This window comes from Poromitra crassiceps (genome assembly GCF_964638095.1).
Source record: "Poromitra crassiceps genome assembly, chromosome: 20".
In the NCBI taxonomy this organism is placed as follows: Eukaryota; Metazoa; Chordata; class Actinopteri; order Beryciformes; family Melamphaidae; genus Poromitra; species Poromitra crassiceps.
Window position 1 is genome coordinate 29,736,635 of NC_139637.1, and position 18,419 is coordinate 29,755,053.

General features: G+C 42.6%; 1 protein-coding gene across 2 annotated transcripts in view; it reads right to left on the minus strand.

Moving 5' to 3' along the window:
* LOC310794565 (uncharacterized protein) overlaps positions 1–17,978 on the minus strand; it is a 31,558-nt gene extending 13,580 nt beyond the window's left edge. For both annotated transcript variants that reach the window (XM_083656541.1, XM_083656540.1), the window contains exons 1-4: positions 17,845–17,978; positions 17,406–17,551; positions 4,052–4,311; positions 3,056–3,145 (exon numbers count right to left, since the gene is read on the minus strand). In XM_083656541.1, the coding sequence (XP_083512667.1) occupies positions 3,056–3,145; positions 4,052–4,311; positions 17,406–17,513 (458 nt within the window). In that variant the 5' untranslated portion in view covers positions 17,514–17,551; positions 17,845–17,978. The remainder of the gene's footprint in view (positions 1–3,055; positions 3,146–4,051; positions 4,312–17,405; positions 17,552–17,844) is intronic.
* Between the last annotated feature and the right edge of the window lie 441 nt (positions 17,979–18,419).

An 18,419-nucleotide genomic window follows, 5' to 3' on the forward strand; every position in this document is an offset into this window, starting at 1 on the left:
AGAACGAAGATTGTAAAAAAATAAAACAATCTGCATGGAAAACAGGAAAAGCATGAAAAACACGGGATCGCTTTTATTTTGAAACGAAAGGCAGGTCAGGCAGGAAGTCATCTGACGCCGCGTCCGCGGTAACTTGATTCTGAGAGAGCAGCAGCGCCAGCATGGTGGTGAGTGATGACTGTCTGTCTGCCTGGCGAGATAATTGAAGGTGAGCGAGCTGCGAGACAGTGAGCGAGTGAACGACAGACAGTGAGTGACACACACTGACAGATTTTTTAGCAACAACCAAGAAAGTAAGTGTCTAGTATGTCTAAGTAATGTTACCTGTGTGACACGTTGGGATGCTACTGGCTAATCATGCATGATGCCAATTGCCAAGCTCCCGAAGTCAGGTATGCAGGTGGCTATATGCATGGTTTCAGTTTCATGACCCAATAAGTAACAAAAAGAGGTGGTGTAAAGTTAAAAACAACATAATATATTTTATTTTATTTTTCAATCGTTCCTATCAGGAATAAATAAATGTTATTTTTCATTTGGAATATACTAAACTGTATATATACACTGTATATATAGTATAATTATAGTAATATATATTTGATAACTGATAAAAAATTATAGAACATTGTCATTTGGCTAAAACAGTTTGTGTTTGTTAGTTACAATTATGTTGACAGGAGAGCTGAGCAGGTGGTGACATGAAAGAGAATATACTGAATAATGACATCACAACAGTATAATCCTAATGTTGATTTAAAATGATATATTACTCTAAATATGGCTTAAAAAGGGGGGGGAAAAAACTCAATTTTTTTTCGGCGGATTCCCCTATTTCGGAACCCTGGCTACGGCCCTGGCAGTAACATAGTGTATCAGACACAGAGAGAGATCTGCAGCATGCAGTAACATAGTGTATCAGACACAGAGAGATATGCGGCATGCTGTAATGTACTGTAGTGTATCAGACCCTGAGAGATCTGCAGCATGCAGTAACATAGTGTATCAGAACCAGAGAGATCTGCAACATGCAGTAACATAGTGTATCAGACCAGAGAGAGATCTGCAGCATGCAGTAATGTAGTGTATCAGACCCAGAGAGAGATCTGCAGCATGCAGTAATGTAGTGTATCAGACCCAGAGAGAGATCTGCAGCATGCAGTAACGTAGTGTATCAGACACAGAGAGAGATCTGCAGCATGCAGTAACGTAGTGTATCAGACACAGAGAGAGATCTGCAGCATGCAGTAACGTAGTGTATCAGACACAGAGAGAGATCTGCAGCATGCAGTAACATAGTATATCAGACACAGAGAGAGATCTGCAGCATGCAGTAACGTAGTGTATCAGACCCAGAGAGAGATCTGCAGCATGCAGTAACATAGTATATCAGACACAGAGAGAGATCTGCAGCATGCAGTAACATAGTGTATCAGCATAAGAACTCTCATGGGTCAGGCAACAAAATTAAGTTGTGACTGTTAGCTACCAGCAGGAGAACAAGCTGGCGAAGCCAGACTGGTAAAGACACTTCACCGTAGGTATGTTCATTGTTTATGTGCAGTCCTTCACTAGGTTTGTCCTTAGGGGACTCCGTAGGTCAGTCGCTTTGTTTTGCATTATTTTCTGTGTTGCAATGTGATGAAAATCGTTTATTGCAGCTTTAATAACCTAAATGGTCAAGCAATCCAACATCATATGAAGCGTGAGACCACATGGTTTAAACTTGATGCTATCCACCTTATTTTTGAATGCCCCGCTGTAAAAATAATTATGGGTACAAGGTCCGGTTTAAGTGACCTGATTATTGCAGCTTGCCATTTCCTAAAACGGTTGAATTGAAAACTCTGCAGGCAAGATGGCCACCTATACTCCCTTCTTTAACCTGGCAGAATTCCTCCCCCATAAACTAACATAACTTGGCCAATAAGTATGTAACATACAAAATAAAACAAATGGTAATGTCTTCATTTGATGTAGAATGCAGATGACATGTAACTGTTTAGTTAAACTCGCATTCCAGGAATATTGTATTTACTGCGCTGCTCTAAAATAACATAGTTGGCTCGAGCCTGTTTCGTCCTGGAACCCACTCGCTTTGTGCCAGAACACAATCGATTTGGGGGTGGAACACGCCAGGATTGGCCAACGCCAACGTCAGTGCCCAGAACTGTCAAATAAAATAATCGACAGAGACGCTATGGCCCGCCTCCCAGTATTTTCAGTGTATCAGAGTTAGATAGAGAACGTGACAAATATAGCCACGTTATGGTTATAAACAACAAACTAACGCTGGTGATCTGTATGGAAACAGTGTTACTCGAAATGGTTAAAAGTTATATCAATTTGGTCATTCAGTGGCATTTAACTGCCATGTAACATAGCTAGTTAGCCGTCAACATTAGCAACAGTAGGCGATTACACATGATGCACTGCGGTCTTAAAGAGATTATCGACGAGATTTTTACCCAGCTGGACCTGATTAGTGATTTGCTCCGTTCGCCCAGACGGGTGTCAAGCTGTCAGCAACAAGGCTGGGAGGATCACACCGGAAGAAAAACCCAGAGGCATCATGGCTGCCAGAAATAAGGTGGATATAGCCTCACCATGCGGACAACATTTCAATTGGATAAACACTGTTTCACCAGCAGTCACATGACTTTCACTGAAATCTGAGATCTGACAGTGAGAATTTAAGCTTGTTCCTTATTTTGGGACCAGTTCTACAGACCATCTCAGAGAGAGAGAGTGTGGATGAGAATATTGTCCTCATGGGCTGGACCCCACTTAGCTGATGGAGGCTATGTTTTCATGTTTTTAACTAAACTGGTGTGTGTGTGTGCGTGTGTGTGTGTGTGTGTGTGTGTGTGTGTGTGTGTGTGTGTGTGTGTGTGTGCGTGTGTGTGCGTGCGTGCATGTGTGCATGTGTGTGCGTGTCTGACATGTGCAGTATGCACGAAGAATAGTGTGTACAGTATGTGACTGAATGCTAGACCACAAAATGTGTGTGTTGTGTGCGTATGTGAATGTGTGTGTGTGTGTGTGTGCTTGTGCTTACCTATATGAGAGGACAAATCCGCAGCGTGACTCACTGAGTCGAAGCAGGAAGCAGCCTTGTGGTTTGCCCTTCAACAGCTCTTCAGCATCTCTGTCCGTTACAGAAGCAAACAACAGACAAAATGACTCTGCTTTGTACACAAGGTAAACACATACAGTACATGTCTATACCATACTTACATACCATACAACATACTTGGTGCCATATGCAATATTTCTCACAATATGGAATATGGATTTTGTATCTGGACCCTCATCTCACTGCCTGGCTAATGTACCCTGTACCCTGTGATAAATAAAACGTTGAACTGCTGCTATTTTTGTGGCAGCATCGTGGAGCTTTTATTTTGACAAGAAAATGCACTGCAGCAAACCTCTAACCTGGGGGGTTAGATATATTAACAATATAATATAATGTTATTTTATCATTGTTTTACATGATTCCTCAATTGCTTATTCTTGCCTCCTGTCTGTCTCTCTGTCTGTCTGTCTGTCTGTCTGTCTGTCTGTCTGTCTGTCTGTCTGTCTGTCTGTCTGTCTGTCTGTCTGTGTGTTCCTGTGTTAGTGTCTGCCTCTCACATCTGTCTGTGTGTTCCTGTGTTACTGTCTGCCTCTAACATGCACATTCACAAGTCAACAAAACAAGACCCACATTTCTAGGAACACGCTTCTGCTACAACTCTATAAAGCAGTGGTTCTCAAACCTTTTCATGTCAAGTACCCCTAAACAGACACAATAATTAGACCAGGGACCCCCATCTGATAAGATTTTTGCTCTTAGAGGTTTTATAACAGAACGTTTATGAAACCCATGGCCAATACCAATACATTCTGTCATAGTGTTACTTATGGATGGAATTATAGTGAACATGAATGATTCCCCTCTTTTTACTGGGGATCCCCTGGAACTCCCTCAAGGACCCCTGGGGGTCCACAGACCCCCACTTTGAGAACCAATGCCCTAAAGCCAGCTGATGTGATGCAGTCATGTGTCTACCTGCGTTTAGTGCAAACAAACAGCCAGCAGGGCAGCTCGTGTCCTGATTGGTCGAGGCAGGGCAGCTCATGTCCTGATTGGCTGAGGCAGAGCAGCTCATGTCCTGGTTGGCTGAGGCAGGGCAGCTCATGTCCTGATTGGCTGAGGCAGGGCAGCTCATGTCCTGATTGGCTGAGGCAGAGCAGCTCGTGTCCTGATTGACTGAGGCGGCGCAGCTGGTGTCCTGATTGGCTGAGGCGGGGCAGCTGACTTCGCTCAGTCTGAAAGGTTGGGAGTTGGGAAGTCAAATGTTTAGCAACAAAATAGTACTGGGGAACCACATTCCAATATCACATGCAGTTTGACCTCATATTGTTGAGAGCTTTAATCCTTTGTATTTATTATTGCCACTCTATCTGTAGCGGTGTCACTTTAAGGGTACTGGTGAGGCCCAGATTAACACAGTGGTGCCCCTGGGTGACCACACTTGAAGTAACCCACCCCCCCCTCCTTCCGCTTTACACATAAAAAAAAAAGAGAGAAATTGACTATGGCAATAAAGACCACATATTTACATTAAGGCAGTGCCGTGACACCCAGTCATCACACCTGACATCACAGTGTTCCCACTACAAATCCTCCCTCTAAACCAGTGGTTCTCAACTGGTCTAGCCTCACGACCCACATTTTTCCTTAGTCATTAAGTCGCGACCCAATTTTCAGAATTTAGCCTAACTTTGTAGCATAATTTAGCCCCCTTTGCAACAAGCTAGCATGGCATGTTGGTACCAATGGATGCCTTAGGTCTTCTAGTTTCATCTGGTACCAGTACCTTCACTCTGGATTTAAAAATGAGCCCTCTACACTCTGAAAGACTGTAATGTTGGCCACGGACGCCAACATCTTCAATGAGTCGATTTTTTCCCTTCTCATGCACACATCCGCGACCCACTCAAAACGGCCCTGCGACCCACTTTTGGGTCCAGACCCACCAGTTGAGAAACACTAAACAGTTTGCTCGATCTGTTGGCCTAAGAATAAGTACAGAAAAGAATGAGGTAGGCTATAAACGGTTCAAAATACAATGCTTCAGCATGCGCTGGGACGCGTCATCAGTGATGTTACCTGGGGTCGTAAGGTGTTTCTGGTCTATCGAACATCATACACCCTCGCCCAGTAGACCCAGCCGAGGCCGATTAAGACCCCGACCCTCGTCCCAGAAGCAGCCGCTCACGGATCAGCCTTCCTACTCTGTCTGCAGCGTTGCCCGCGGAAGGGTTGATCATGCCCAATCCGCTGCAATAGAGCTAGTGCTACACCGCAGCATTGAAAGACCCTTCGGTGCATGGAGGGCTAAGGCTCTGTGGGTTTCTCCCGGCCGCGCTCCTCCTTCGTCTCACCAGACCCTCCAAAAGGCAATCCTACTATGCCGTACCATCATGGCGTACCATGGACAGAGAGGATGCCTCAAGGAGGCCTGTGCGCTGCACGTCATTCGCCTGCGGCGAGCACCTCGCTCTAGCCTGAAGGACCCCAGGCCGCGCCGATCTTTATACAGCTTTTCAGGAGGCTAATCCGTAGCGTTTGTGGATTTCTCCCTCACGAGAGAGCCAGGCTGGGGTGCTAACCCATCCCGTACCGGGTGCCGTCTCTCCGGCCGTCAACTGTCTCTCCAGCTTGTCACCAATCTATACTTGGTTGTCACCTAGACTATTCCTAAGTGTCACTGGCCATGGGAGCCATACTCATACGGTTCAAAATACAAGAACATCATACACCCTCGCCCAGTAGACCCAGCCGAGGCCGATTAAGACCCTGACCCTCGTCCCAGAAGCAGCCGCTCACGGATCAGCCTTCCTACTAAGCCTAAACAAACAATATTGAATGAATATAATATTTTCTATAGAATCTTAACTCATTCTCTGCCAAAGACGTACCCGGACGTACTTTTAACAATGGCGTTCTGTGCCAAAGACGTACTCGGACGTACTTTCATGTTTTGGCTGTTTACATTACATCAGACACTTTCCCAGCCTGTGACATTGTTTCAAGTCAAACTGATAAAAGGAACCCGCTAGTTTAGTATTTATGGGTGGAGCCTGTGGTCGAAACAGAGTCCGATCCAGAGTTCTCGGCTGGCGACGATGGTGAGGAAGACGCCAGCGTTTTTGTTATTGCTCCACGACGGAGCGCCATGGCGACGAAGGCTCCCCTTCACAGCGTTTCCTCTTGCCAGCTCTCCCTCTCAAGGGAGAGTTCTGTCACACTCAAGGGAGGGGGAATCACATGGATACGTCAAACCGCGTCACACACCCGTCCCCAGCAACCAAGGCGAAACATGTGTCACATAAACATTTCAAAGTTTACAGCACTAACGTAGCTATTGTGTGATCTTCTGTGCTAACGTTAGTTATGAGAGGTAACGTGACAGCAGGTAACGTTACAGCACTCGTTATTCCTGTGTGTGTGTGTGTGTGTGTGTGTGTGTGTGTGTGTGTGTGTGTGTGTGTGTGTGTGTGTGTGTGTGTGTGTGTGTGTGTGTGAGAGAGAGAGAGAGTGTGTGAGTGTGACCACATAAGGGTTCGTTCCATTTGTTTATGCTTTTATCAAGCTAAGCTAAAAATCCACATGGCAACTGTAAAATACATTCTCTTATTTTTTTTATTTATTTGGGAAAACAAATACTGTATATGTCTGATGTGTCACTGAGGCAAAAAATAAAAGGCTCAAAAGAGAGTTCTGCTTGAAACGGTGTCATTCACTAAAAACCTCTTTATCTCATATTTCTGTCCCAAGGAGGGCATTTTTAGTGAAAACAAGCTAACTTCCACTGCTTGTAACTAAACAAGGAAACATGGGAGAGTTTCAGTTTTTTACAAGGGGTAAGAAGAGAGTCTCTGCTTTATTGTGAGATATGTTGTGTAATTTTATTCCTAGCACAGAATATTCTGTGGGTCCTGGAAGATCAGGAAATATGCTCAAAATCCTGGCACTGGGAGCACACAGACCGAAATGACCCTGGCAGAGAATGAGTTAATAAGGTGAGTGGATTTTAACATGAACACAAATAAGACATTTTCATCTGGCTGATGATCCAGCATTTCCTCTATTGACAAACTTAAGCATAGCACCTGTAAATTATAAATAGCAATACTATTATTAATTTTATCAGCTGCATCATTCAAACTGGCTCCCCCAGACACGACACGACACACATGCACGCACACGCACGCACGCGCACACACACACACACACGCACACGCACACGCACACGCACACGCACACGCACACACACACACACACACACACACACACACACACACACACACACACACACACACACACACACACACACACACACACACACACACACACTGGTGACATGAGTCATAAATTGTGACTGTATATGCAGTAAAGAAAATCTCAAGGTGTAATGATTTCTATAACTTATAATTGTGCAACTCTGAGGATTTTAGTTTGCTGTTTAACTAAGAAAGATTTTAGTTTGCTGTTTAACTAAGAAAGATTTTAGTTTGCTGTTTAACTAAGAAAGATTTGGTGTTTAACTAAGAAAGGGAAACATGAAGTAAAAAGAGACAAAAAAAACATGAGAAAGGAAAGGATGTTGCATCATCATGCCAATGTACAAAATACATCATCTCATCAGCCAGATCAACATGTTTAGATAAGGCCGTATCTTGGACAATAAGTCTTATTCATAAATGCCCTCGTCTTTGGAAAGTCCTACGAGAAGTGATCATTTGTTTGTGAGTTAACTCAGTTACTTCACTGCAGTTTGATACACAGGAAGCTGTACGTTGTTTAACTGCACCTTGTGGTTTTGGGTGTGTGACAAAGGGACTGAAAGCTAAAGCTAACCACAAGATCACAGAGATAGGTCTACTGTTGCAGAACAAATACATACTCAAGTTGGGCTAGTCTCACTCTTACATGGATTAACCCTATAGATAAGATAAGATAATACTTTATTGTCCCGTAGGGGCACAGCACGACATACAATAGACATACAGGTACACACATACATACACAGTCCACACTTATGGAAAAAGGTGCTTAAATTCACATTTAGTGACAGTAGTGCTAAGAAATGTTAAAAGGTAATAAAAAAAAGACAGTTTCAAAAACCAACTATGAAAGAAACAGAAATAAAGCAGGGTATGAGAATATGGAGAGATATACTGTATGTGTCTTTATTCTGTGACTGAAAGTTTACATCCTGTAACCAAAGACTGTATCTGTGAGAAAATAAATCCACTTTGTAATCAAAAAATAGATCTGTAAGCAAAAACATAGATTTGAAAACAAAACTATCAACAATCTAATCAAAGAAAAATTTAAAAATAAAATAAAAAAAAGTTTTTAGATTTTTCATTAATGTGAATTAAAAAAAAGTTGCATGCAAACACAAACATTTTGTTCTCAACTCCAAAACATTTGTTTGCGAAACCATTACCTTTGCTTACAAAGCTCAACTTTTATTTTGCGAAATGAAAAGTTTTGTTTGCAAAACCTGAGCAGCTACAGCAGAAAGAAGTAACGCACGTCCCTATTGGCCAGTGTCGATCGGAGTGATAGCTTGGCAACATCCAATCCAGTACGAGACAAGGCGGAGGGCGGGCACTTGAACGGAAGTATTTCCTGAAGGAATCTCCATGCCATTTCAGCGCCAGTTATAACCACAGATTGAAGAGAGAAGCCGTGAGTATGTTCACACCAATGTTTTTATGTTTGGTCAGGTTACATGCAACGGTCCAAACATAAAAACAACATGCCTAACATTAATGTTATGCTTATGGAACATTGACTGTTCAGTTTGGTCAATTCCAGGTATTAGACGGTACCGGGGGAGCTCTGGCTGCAGTGAGACTGCACATTATTCTAACGTTAGCTTGATGCTAATCGTGGCTAACTAATATTGATTTACCTTTATAGAAATTACCACCCATTTTACCATCTTGTGTGGATAATGAATGTAACAGTCGTAAATATGCCTAACGTTACGGTTAGGCTTGTGGAACATTGTTGGTTGGTTATTGGAACAGTTTGGTCAATTCCAGGCATTACACGGTACCGTACAATACAGGGGAAGCAGGGTAGTTCCTAATGTGAATATCCTCATCCATTTCCCCACAGCTAATGCAAGCCAAAACACGACCAAACATGCCACAATAATGTCCGATAATTCATCCAGAATCCTTCCTGGGCATCTCGAGGCTGATCTGACCGATAAATTGTCCAGGTTGCCGTTTTCAAGTGACTTTTATGAGTTAACGTTACAAAGCAACCAACAGTCTGCTGTTGCCAGGCAGCTGCTTGTGCGCCTGCGAGTATGGTGCCCGCGCGTCAGCTCGTTCACATGCTGCCTGCAGTTACTCTAACGGCCTCCGTTGTCAGTAATATAACTTACGGATAGGACCTTTAAGTGCAGCCGTTCTGACAGCTTGGGACTAAAAAATGAGAGAGAGAACATGACCTGTTTGTACTTTTGCCTTTAGTGCCTTGTGAACCTTGCACCTTGTTTACTCTACATGCACACTGTTTTGGCCTTCTGGTTAGATAGCTGTGGTTCAAGTTAAAATAGATATGTTGATAGTTGCCATAACAACCACCCCGTCATATATCACGGCACACTCAGTATGCTGCAGGCCCGGTTCTACGGGGGTGCAAAATCATGCATTGCACCCTTATTTTAATTGTCTGCATGCTCAGTTGAAAAGTTTTTTTTTTTTTTTTTTTTTTTTTTTTTAATAAATGCTACAGCTGCACACTTACTGTTTAAACTTGAATTATAGTTGTTGTTTTTCTTTGTTCTTTGATGTGATTTTATGGCTTTTTGGCACCTATAGAACCTTTTAAGGTTGAGATAATTGTATTATCATTATATGGTCCAAATATTTCAGTAAAGCACTTGAAACACTTGAAATATTCTTGCTTGGGTGGTATCATTCTACTTGAAATGATGGTCAAATGCACTATTTTTAGTAAAATAACATGCCTTCGGCCGGGCATCTGCACCCCTTCCTCTCTAGGATGCACCCCTAGTCATCTTGTTCTGGAACCGGCCCTGGTATGCTGGGAAGTGCAGTGTTGTTGTTGCCTAATGGACTATCTCTGCTACCGCTAGCCAGAGGCTAAATAAAAGCTAAGTTGTTAAACAGTAAAGCTGACTGTTATTCCACCACATCTACAAGTTCTGCATAAGCACTCGCAGCTCTGTCCTTCTTTTACCGACTTTCTCACTAATCACACAGCTGTTTACATGCTTTTCTGATCGGCTAGTTAGCTTAGCTGTTAGCGATGGCGGCTTTCTCTCCCTTTCGGTAAGATGTTATTTATTACGCATAACATTACTGTATTATTTGCGGGAGCGTGAGTAGTCTCCCGCTAGTGTTGATGTCCAGTGCGATGGCAGCTAGAGAAACGTGTTTGTTTATCTTCTGCGTCACGTGTAGCATTAGTTAGACGAGGAAATCCGCAACTTCCTTTTAAAGGCACAACAACGGCTAGTTAAAGTGACGGTAACGAACCTTGGGGACGTCTAATACCGAACCGATTTTAACAAAAAGTATTGAAATTGTATCAAAATGTCAGTATACCGTGCAACACGTGTGATGTGTTGACTAATACTAGCCCCATGCCCACAAAGACGTGTAACAGCAGTGCTGCTGCTACACAGTTTAAATGGAAAAGTAGTCATTTCAGCCGTGAACACTGAGCATATAGACGGAAAAGATTGACAGAGTCAGCATGACGTCACCCATTAGTTTTTGGACTTCTGTTTTGAAGCCGAGTGTGGCCGTTGCCCATCATCTATTATTATTTATAATAATAATTTATTGTGCAGCTGGCGCGATACAAGATACAAGATGTTTATTGTCACTCTTGGTGTGCAAGTACAATTCTTGTGAAATTCTTGAGCTGTGTGTGTTCCGTTACATATCGTCATCATCATCATCATTGCCTCATCATCATCATCATCAACATCTGGTTCATCCGTGACATCAGACATACTTGTTGTGTCTTATTGGTACATCAACATCAGAACATCCTCATCAATATTACAAGTCTGCTGTCTGTCAGATCTGTACATGTATATTGCTGTTGCCCATAATATATATTGCATATTGCCCAGGGGTTTGAGAGTCATTATTGGGTGGTTTTATTTATTATTTAGGAGTCTGGTGGCTTGGGGGATGAAGCTGTTCCTCAGCCTGCTTGTCTGAGTTTTTGGGGTTCTGTATCTACTAGATGGTAGCAAGGAGAACATGTTGAGTTGGTGGGTGAATCCTTGATTATTTATTTGTATTATTAGATGGCACAAGAGCCACAGCTCCACCAGCTATTGGTCTCTCTCGTAACGGACAAGCCCGTCTTTTATTGTCACACGAACACCACAATACACTCATGCTGACGGTGGCCGGTGAAAAGTGTCCTCTGCATTTAACCCATCCAGGCATGTCCTTTCCTCCGGGGGGCAGGCCAGGAGCAGTGGTCGCTTTCTCGTACAGCGCCCGGGGACCAACTTCGGATGTTGTCGTCACTGGTCGGATGACGATGGCGATCTGATCTTCTGCATGTTTTTAGTGGGGGGGTTATATACGGAGGAACCCCCTGGGGGAGCACGGGGAGAACATGCAAACTCCACACAGAGAGAAAGGCCCTTACGACGAGATACCCCACCTGGGCAGTAGGCACTGAGGATATGGGGGGGGAACACAACCACAGCACCCACAGTGTCCCAGGCGAGAATCGAACTCAGGACCTTCTGACTGTGAGGCGACAGCGCTACCGACTGCGCCACCGTACCCCTTCCATTCACGTCCATCCATGATCGGCAAGCTGCGCGATCCCTGGACAGGCGACCTGTCAATCACGCCCAAAACATACTCGTGTATATCATCTATTTTACTCAAAATAGATGATGGGTGAGTTATATAAAAAGTCACTCCACGTTCAGTTGTTATGAAAGGTGACATTAGCTATACCAAAAGCTGTAAACATGTTTAATCCTGTTGTAAGATGAGCATTTTAACATGAGGGTGAAAGGATAACGTCTCCCTTTTGAAGCCAGTCTCAAGTGGACATTCGAGGAACTACAGCTTTCAGTATCACTTTGACGGCTTCATCTGTCAAAGCTTGCTGCCTGGCGCTGAGCCTGTTCTCGATGTGAAGCAATTTAAATTTCTCTGAAGCGCACCGCTTGTCAATGTCACTTCAGAATTCTACCAACCAATGAGGATGAAGCAGGGGCGGGATAAAGAGCCGGCATCCTGTTCAAGAGCCCGACGCAGTCATGCACTTCCGGGAAGTCAATGGGATTTTTGACCGGGGATCTTGGTTAAATGCCTGAAATAAGGTCAGAGGTTAACACAGGTTTATGAGCCCGTTAACTTTGTGTTCAGCAAGATCATCTTCACAAATTAGGACCACTTTTATCAATTTTGAAGCGTTTTCTTAAATTCGGGCGGTGTAAGTCACGATTTTGTCACGTTGCATCATGTTCTGTGTGAATCAGTGACTGACTCGTTCAGTCAGTGACTAACTTAAGTTAATGTCTAACTTAAAGCAGGACTAAACCCCCCAGATTTCTGGCAAAACGGTATTCTACTTAATTTGAAAACTCTGCAGGCAAGATGACCGCCTATACTCCCTTGTACCCTGACAGAATTCCTAGCCCATAAGATAGATAGATAGATAGAGTACTTTATTCATCCCCGAGGGGAAATTCTGGCGTTACAGCAGCAGTAGCATCAATGACAGTAACAAGAGCATCAATGACAAGAGCATCAATGACAAGAGCATCAATGACATTAAACAGTTAAACAATAAAAAAAAGTTACACAAATAAAATAAAAAGTTACACAATTAAGGTAAGGTGCAGAAACAGCAGTATTAAAATATTGCAATAAGAAAAGAAACAAACCAATACGCGAAAATATACAATATACAATATATACCACTTTACTTCCACAGCCTTTACATCTTACGTTTCCCAGAAACTGTAGGTAAATTAAATCAAATCAACTAAATACTCCTAAATAGTATTGAATAATACTATTATTTATATTTCTATTATTTCTATAACTAAACTAAAGCTGTACAGTTTGTTATTTATATAATGATTGATATGACTATACATACTATACATAGTGAGTGTGCAATGTGGGCATGTGCACAGTGCATTGGATTCAATGTTCAGGAGGGCAGGAGGGGAGGGGGCGGTAGGGAGAGGAGGGCCCTCCTCTCTCTGCGTGTCCAGGAGTTATTGTAAATTGTTATTGCGGTGGGTACGAAAGACCTCCTGTAACGCTCCTTGCTGCAGGGAAGCTGACGGAGCCTCTGACTGAAACCGCTCCATAAACTAACATAACTTGGCCAATAAGTATGTAACATACAAAATAAAACAAACAGTAATGTCTTTATTTGATGTAGAATGCAGAGGACATGTAACTGTTTCGTTAAACTCGCATTCCAGGAATATTGTATTTACTGCGCTGCTCTAAACAACTGTAACAACGTAACTGGCGCATGCCTCAGACAGCCTGTTCGTCCTGGAACCCACTCACTTTGCGCCAGAACACAATCAATTTGGCCATTTTGGGGGTGGAACACGCCAGGATTGGCCAATGCCAGTACCCACAACTGTCAAATCAATTCATCGACAGAGACGCTATGACCTGCCTCCCAACCCCCTTTTTATTTATTTTTTTGCAAGACAGTTTATCAACGTGGCTATATTATAAATATAGACACGTTATAAACAACTAACCAACGCTGATGGAAACGGTTTTGCCCGAAATGGTCAAAAGTGATATCAATTTGGTCATTCAGTGGCGTTTTACTGCCATGTAACATAACTAACTAGCTGCTAACATTAGCCACAGTAGGCGATTACCCATGATGCGTTGCGCTCTTAAAGGGCTTGCGCTAAAAACGGGTCCATTGGAGTGAATGGAGATGTTGCAACTCCTGGCGTGAACTACAGTAATAATCACATGAAAAAAAAATCTTTCACATGAGTGGGGAAGGCGGGAGTTGGCTGTGACGTATGATGCAACCACATTTTGAAGGGCAAAAACAAGCAGGTTTGAACCCATAGAGGGCACTTATGCTGTTGAAAATGATAAAGATTGTAGAATATTATAAATTTGGTCTTAAATGTGAACATTTTTACCAGAATTCTTCACACACCACCCCAAAAGCCATATATATTGGTTAAAATCTGAAAAAAAGTGTTTTGGGGTTTAGTCCTGCTTTAAAGTATGAAGAGTTAAAGGGCCCTATCGTTGCATCGGCGTAGAAACTGCGTTTAGTGCCAGGCGCAGCCCAGATTAGTGGGTGTGGACCAGCGCACTCGATATCTTGGTGTCGGCGCTACACGCGGCTTCAAGCATTATAACCATGCCTTTTAAGCGTAAAATTATGCACCGTCTGCTCATTGGAGAAGTGCAGTAAAGAGTCACACGCTTGCCTTTTAAGCTCCAATTCCACGGAGAAATCCAGTAAAACCAGACAAGCCAAGCGCTCTGCCCCCCCCCCTCATCCCGTCTGTCTGTCTCCATATATAGGCTACTATTCCATATTATTATGCTTCTCAAACCAATCTAACTGCAGTTTAAATACGGCAAGCTTGTAAATACGCTACACTATAGCAAGATCAAAGTGAAAAAAAAATTCTAAACGCATCAGCTAGAAAAATATAGCCTATCCCTATACGATGAGATAAATTAGATTGGTGAAAGTTTGTCCAGAAAGATATAGTTTTCTCTCCCCTGCTGCAGGTAGGATGATGCACATAAATATAGCCTACATTATGTAAAGTCATTGCAGAAATGTGTTTTTATTGTAAAACTAAATGTGACGTAGGGCCAAGTTATTGGAGCAGACATCACAGTATAGCACATGACAGTAGAAGCGCGTTACGCTGTCACTTATCTAAATCACGTTAAATCGACGAGGGATATATATAGGCCCAGGATGACATATATGTTTCACATAGGGTGGTGTTTTCATTTCGATGTTTTATTTGGTCCAATATTGAAATGTTCTACAATTGCAGGTTGTGTTACCATTACACATTATTTAGATCTACCTTTATATGTATTTCGGCTCATTTGGTTGCTATTTAGTAGCGAAATGGAGTAGCCCAATGCATGCTGGGACATTTCACATGCCAGGCAGTGAACTTACAACTTTTTTTTCCTATGGGACATGTGTTGTGTCGGTCTGAGCGAGGGAGTCAGAGAGAGAGAGTCGTATTGTGCCTGTCAGACTGAGGAGAGAGAGGGAGTGACACATAGAAGGGTGACAGAGGAGAGGCAGAGGAGCGCTCCGCGCAACTGGCGCACTGAATAGGCCTGGTTTTCAAAAGCGCAAAGCGCTAAATTTTACGCCAGGTGGGAAGATATCATTAGGCCAGTATTTAAGGCTGAAACCCCCATTCTCGCCCATTCAGGGAGTGCGCCACGCCCATTCAGCCTAAAGCACATTTGGCAGCCTAAAGCCATGTTGATATCTTTCCGAGGCAGGCACAAGGCACGTTTTTTTGCGTTTACGGCCCGTTTTAGCGCCGAAGGCCTGTGGGAGAATAGGGGCCTTAGAGTTCAAAGAGGTTTCACATTGAACTGCTGTTTAAAACGAATCACAGTGTTGCCCCCAGAAGCTGTCGAAGCCATTTGTTTACAAACAACCTGATCTTGGTTTGGTTTGGTTTATTTTGGATCAAGAATACATAAAAGCATTACAAATTGACATTAATACAGTAGTAAAAAAAGTACACAATATATAAATCGAAAAGTAAAAATGATCCAAGGATAGCCCAGTAAAGCAGCTTAAAGTTACAAACTAGAAGCCTGCTTATTTCCACTGGGGTCCTTCATCCCCATATAGCAGGGATGCCCACACTTTTTCAGCTTGGGAGCTACTTTTAAAATGACCAAGTCAAAGTGATCTACCAAACATATTGGTAGTGGAAACAGTGGAAACAGTGGAAAAACAGTGGAAAAACAGTGGAAACAGTGGAAAAACAGTGGAAAAACAGTGGAAACAGTGGAAAAACAGTAAAAAAATTTTTTTTTTTTTTTTTTTTTTTTTTTTCCCTCAATGCCATGCGATCGACCACACTACCTTCGCGATCGACCGGTCGATCGCGATCAACGTATTGGGCACCCCTGCCATATAGGATAATAATTTTAATACATTTTCACATTCAAGCATTCATTATCATTATTCCTTTTTACTATCTTCATTTTATTCAAGATTGGTGCATGATTCTGTATCCATTGATAATTGTTTAATAAAAACAAAAATACAAAATGTGTATCCCTGGTTAGCCACGATCAAAGCTGATTGACATGAGGTGCAGGATCATGTGTGGAGGGCCAGAAATTTGGAGTGAGAAATTGGATGTGAGAAATATTGAAATCTTATTCAACAAAAATGCTGCACACACTTCTCTTTTTCCATAATCTTTTTTTAGATGCACCTGCATGGTTGCCACCCCATATCACTGATTTTACATTCAAACTAGAACGACCGCACCTGTGGATTTATGCCTCCGCCATTACATCATTCTTGAGTCCAAATCGCCATTTGAGGCAAATTGGAAGAAATTCTGTCAAGGCGCTCCTGAGATGTTGCGTTACAGAGCTTGGAAATTGGGTGTGTGAGGTCACAGTGACCTTGAACTTTGACCTTTAACCAGCAAAATCTAATCAGTTTATCCTTGAGTCCAAGTCGATGTTTGAGGCAAATTTGATGAAACTCCGTCAAGGCATTTCTGAGATATCGCGTTAACAAGCTTGAAAATGGCGTTCGAGAGGTCACAGTGACCTTGACCTTTGACCACCAAAATCGAATCAGTTCATCCTTGAGTCCAAGTCGATGTTTGAGGCAAATTTGATGAAATTCTGTCAAGGCATTCCGGAGATATCGTGTTAACAAGCTTGAAAATGGCGTTCGAGAGGTCATAGTGACCTTGACCTTTGACCTTTGACCACCAAAATTTAATCAGATCATCCTTGAGTCTAAGTCTATGTTTGAGGCTAATTTGATGAAATTCCGTCAAGGCGTTCCTCAGATATCGCGTTAACGAACATCAGATGTACATACGGACAACCCGGATCCATAATGCCTCCGTCCTGGCTATCCCCGGCGGAGGCATAACAACATTATGAATGTTCACTAGGAAGGAAATTGAGCAAGACTAGACATTTTGAGATATATGGGATGGTGAATAGCCAGAATTTGCGAGCTGAAATGTCATTTCTCGTCTAACATTCAATCTGTTTTATTTAATAACTTTGCAACGATACTCTGAAAGCATCTGCATCTGGTTGCGTATTGTAACCTTTACCTGGTTCCTCTGTTCCTCTTCTTGGGGAGTTTTGATCATCTTGATGCTTCGTCTGGGCTTCATTGGAGGCGTCCTCTGATTAGGTGGCTGCTGTAGTTGTGTGGCCATAGAGTTGAGCCAATCCTCTCTGCACAGCTTTTCAAAATCTACCCATCAACATACAAGGCATGGTGTGGTTGTGGACTTGTTTTTCACGATAGAAAAAGAGCAATTCCAAAAAGTAATAACTGAATGAAGTAAAGACTTGATGTCATTTAGCATATACAGTACGCTTGTCCAAAGCCAAGACATTTTGCCAACACTATTGTAGTCAAACCAACCATTCAGTCTTCATCAGCTAAGGCTTCAATAGGCTGTACACGGCATTGTTAAATTCAACATTTCCTTTGTTTTAATCTCTGTAGGATTTCTATAAAGAGACATTTAATAAGATCCTCACCTTTTAGGCGATGGTGACCAATTCGTTCTGTCTTTTACTGTCTGTCTGTCTGTCTGTTTGCCTGCCTCTCTGTCTGTATGTCTTTCTGTAATATCTATATGTCTGTCTGTCTGTCTGCCTTGCTGTGCTATCTGTGTGTCTGTGAACAAGATACTGAGGAAGAAGAATGAGTTCACAGAACTTTGATGTTAAGGGGAGGGACCTGAGTCTTTGATGTTAAGTCATTCTTGTTGTATGGCAACATTGTTTTGACGAGGTCTCAGACATCCTGCTTTGTCAATCTAACTGGTACTCGAAATGTATACCTGTATCTACTTAATCTGTAGCAATCAATTCAAACAAAATATCTCCATATGTCTCATAGACAACATTTCAATTGCAATGCATTTAATGTATGTCACTTTGTTTCTGACTGCACTGTATATATATATCATTGTGCTGAAACATATTTCTGCAACAGAAACAGCAGAAAGCAGTAGAATATGCAGACAGCAGACAGGAAATCAGAAACCATAACACACACACACACACACACACACACACACACACACACACACACACACACACACACACAC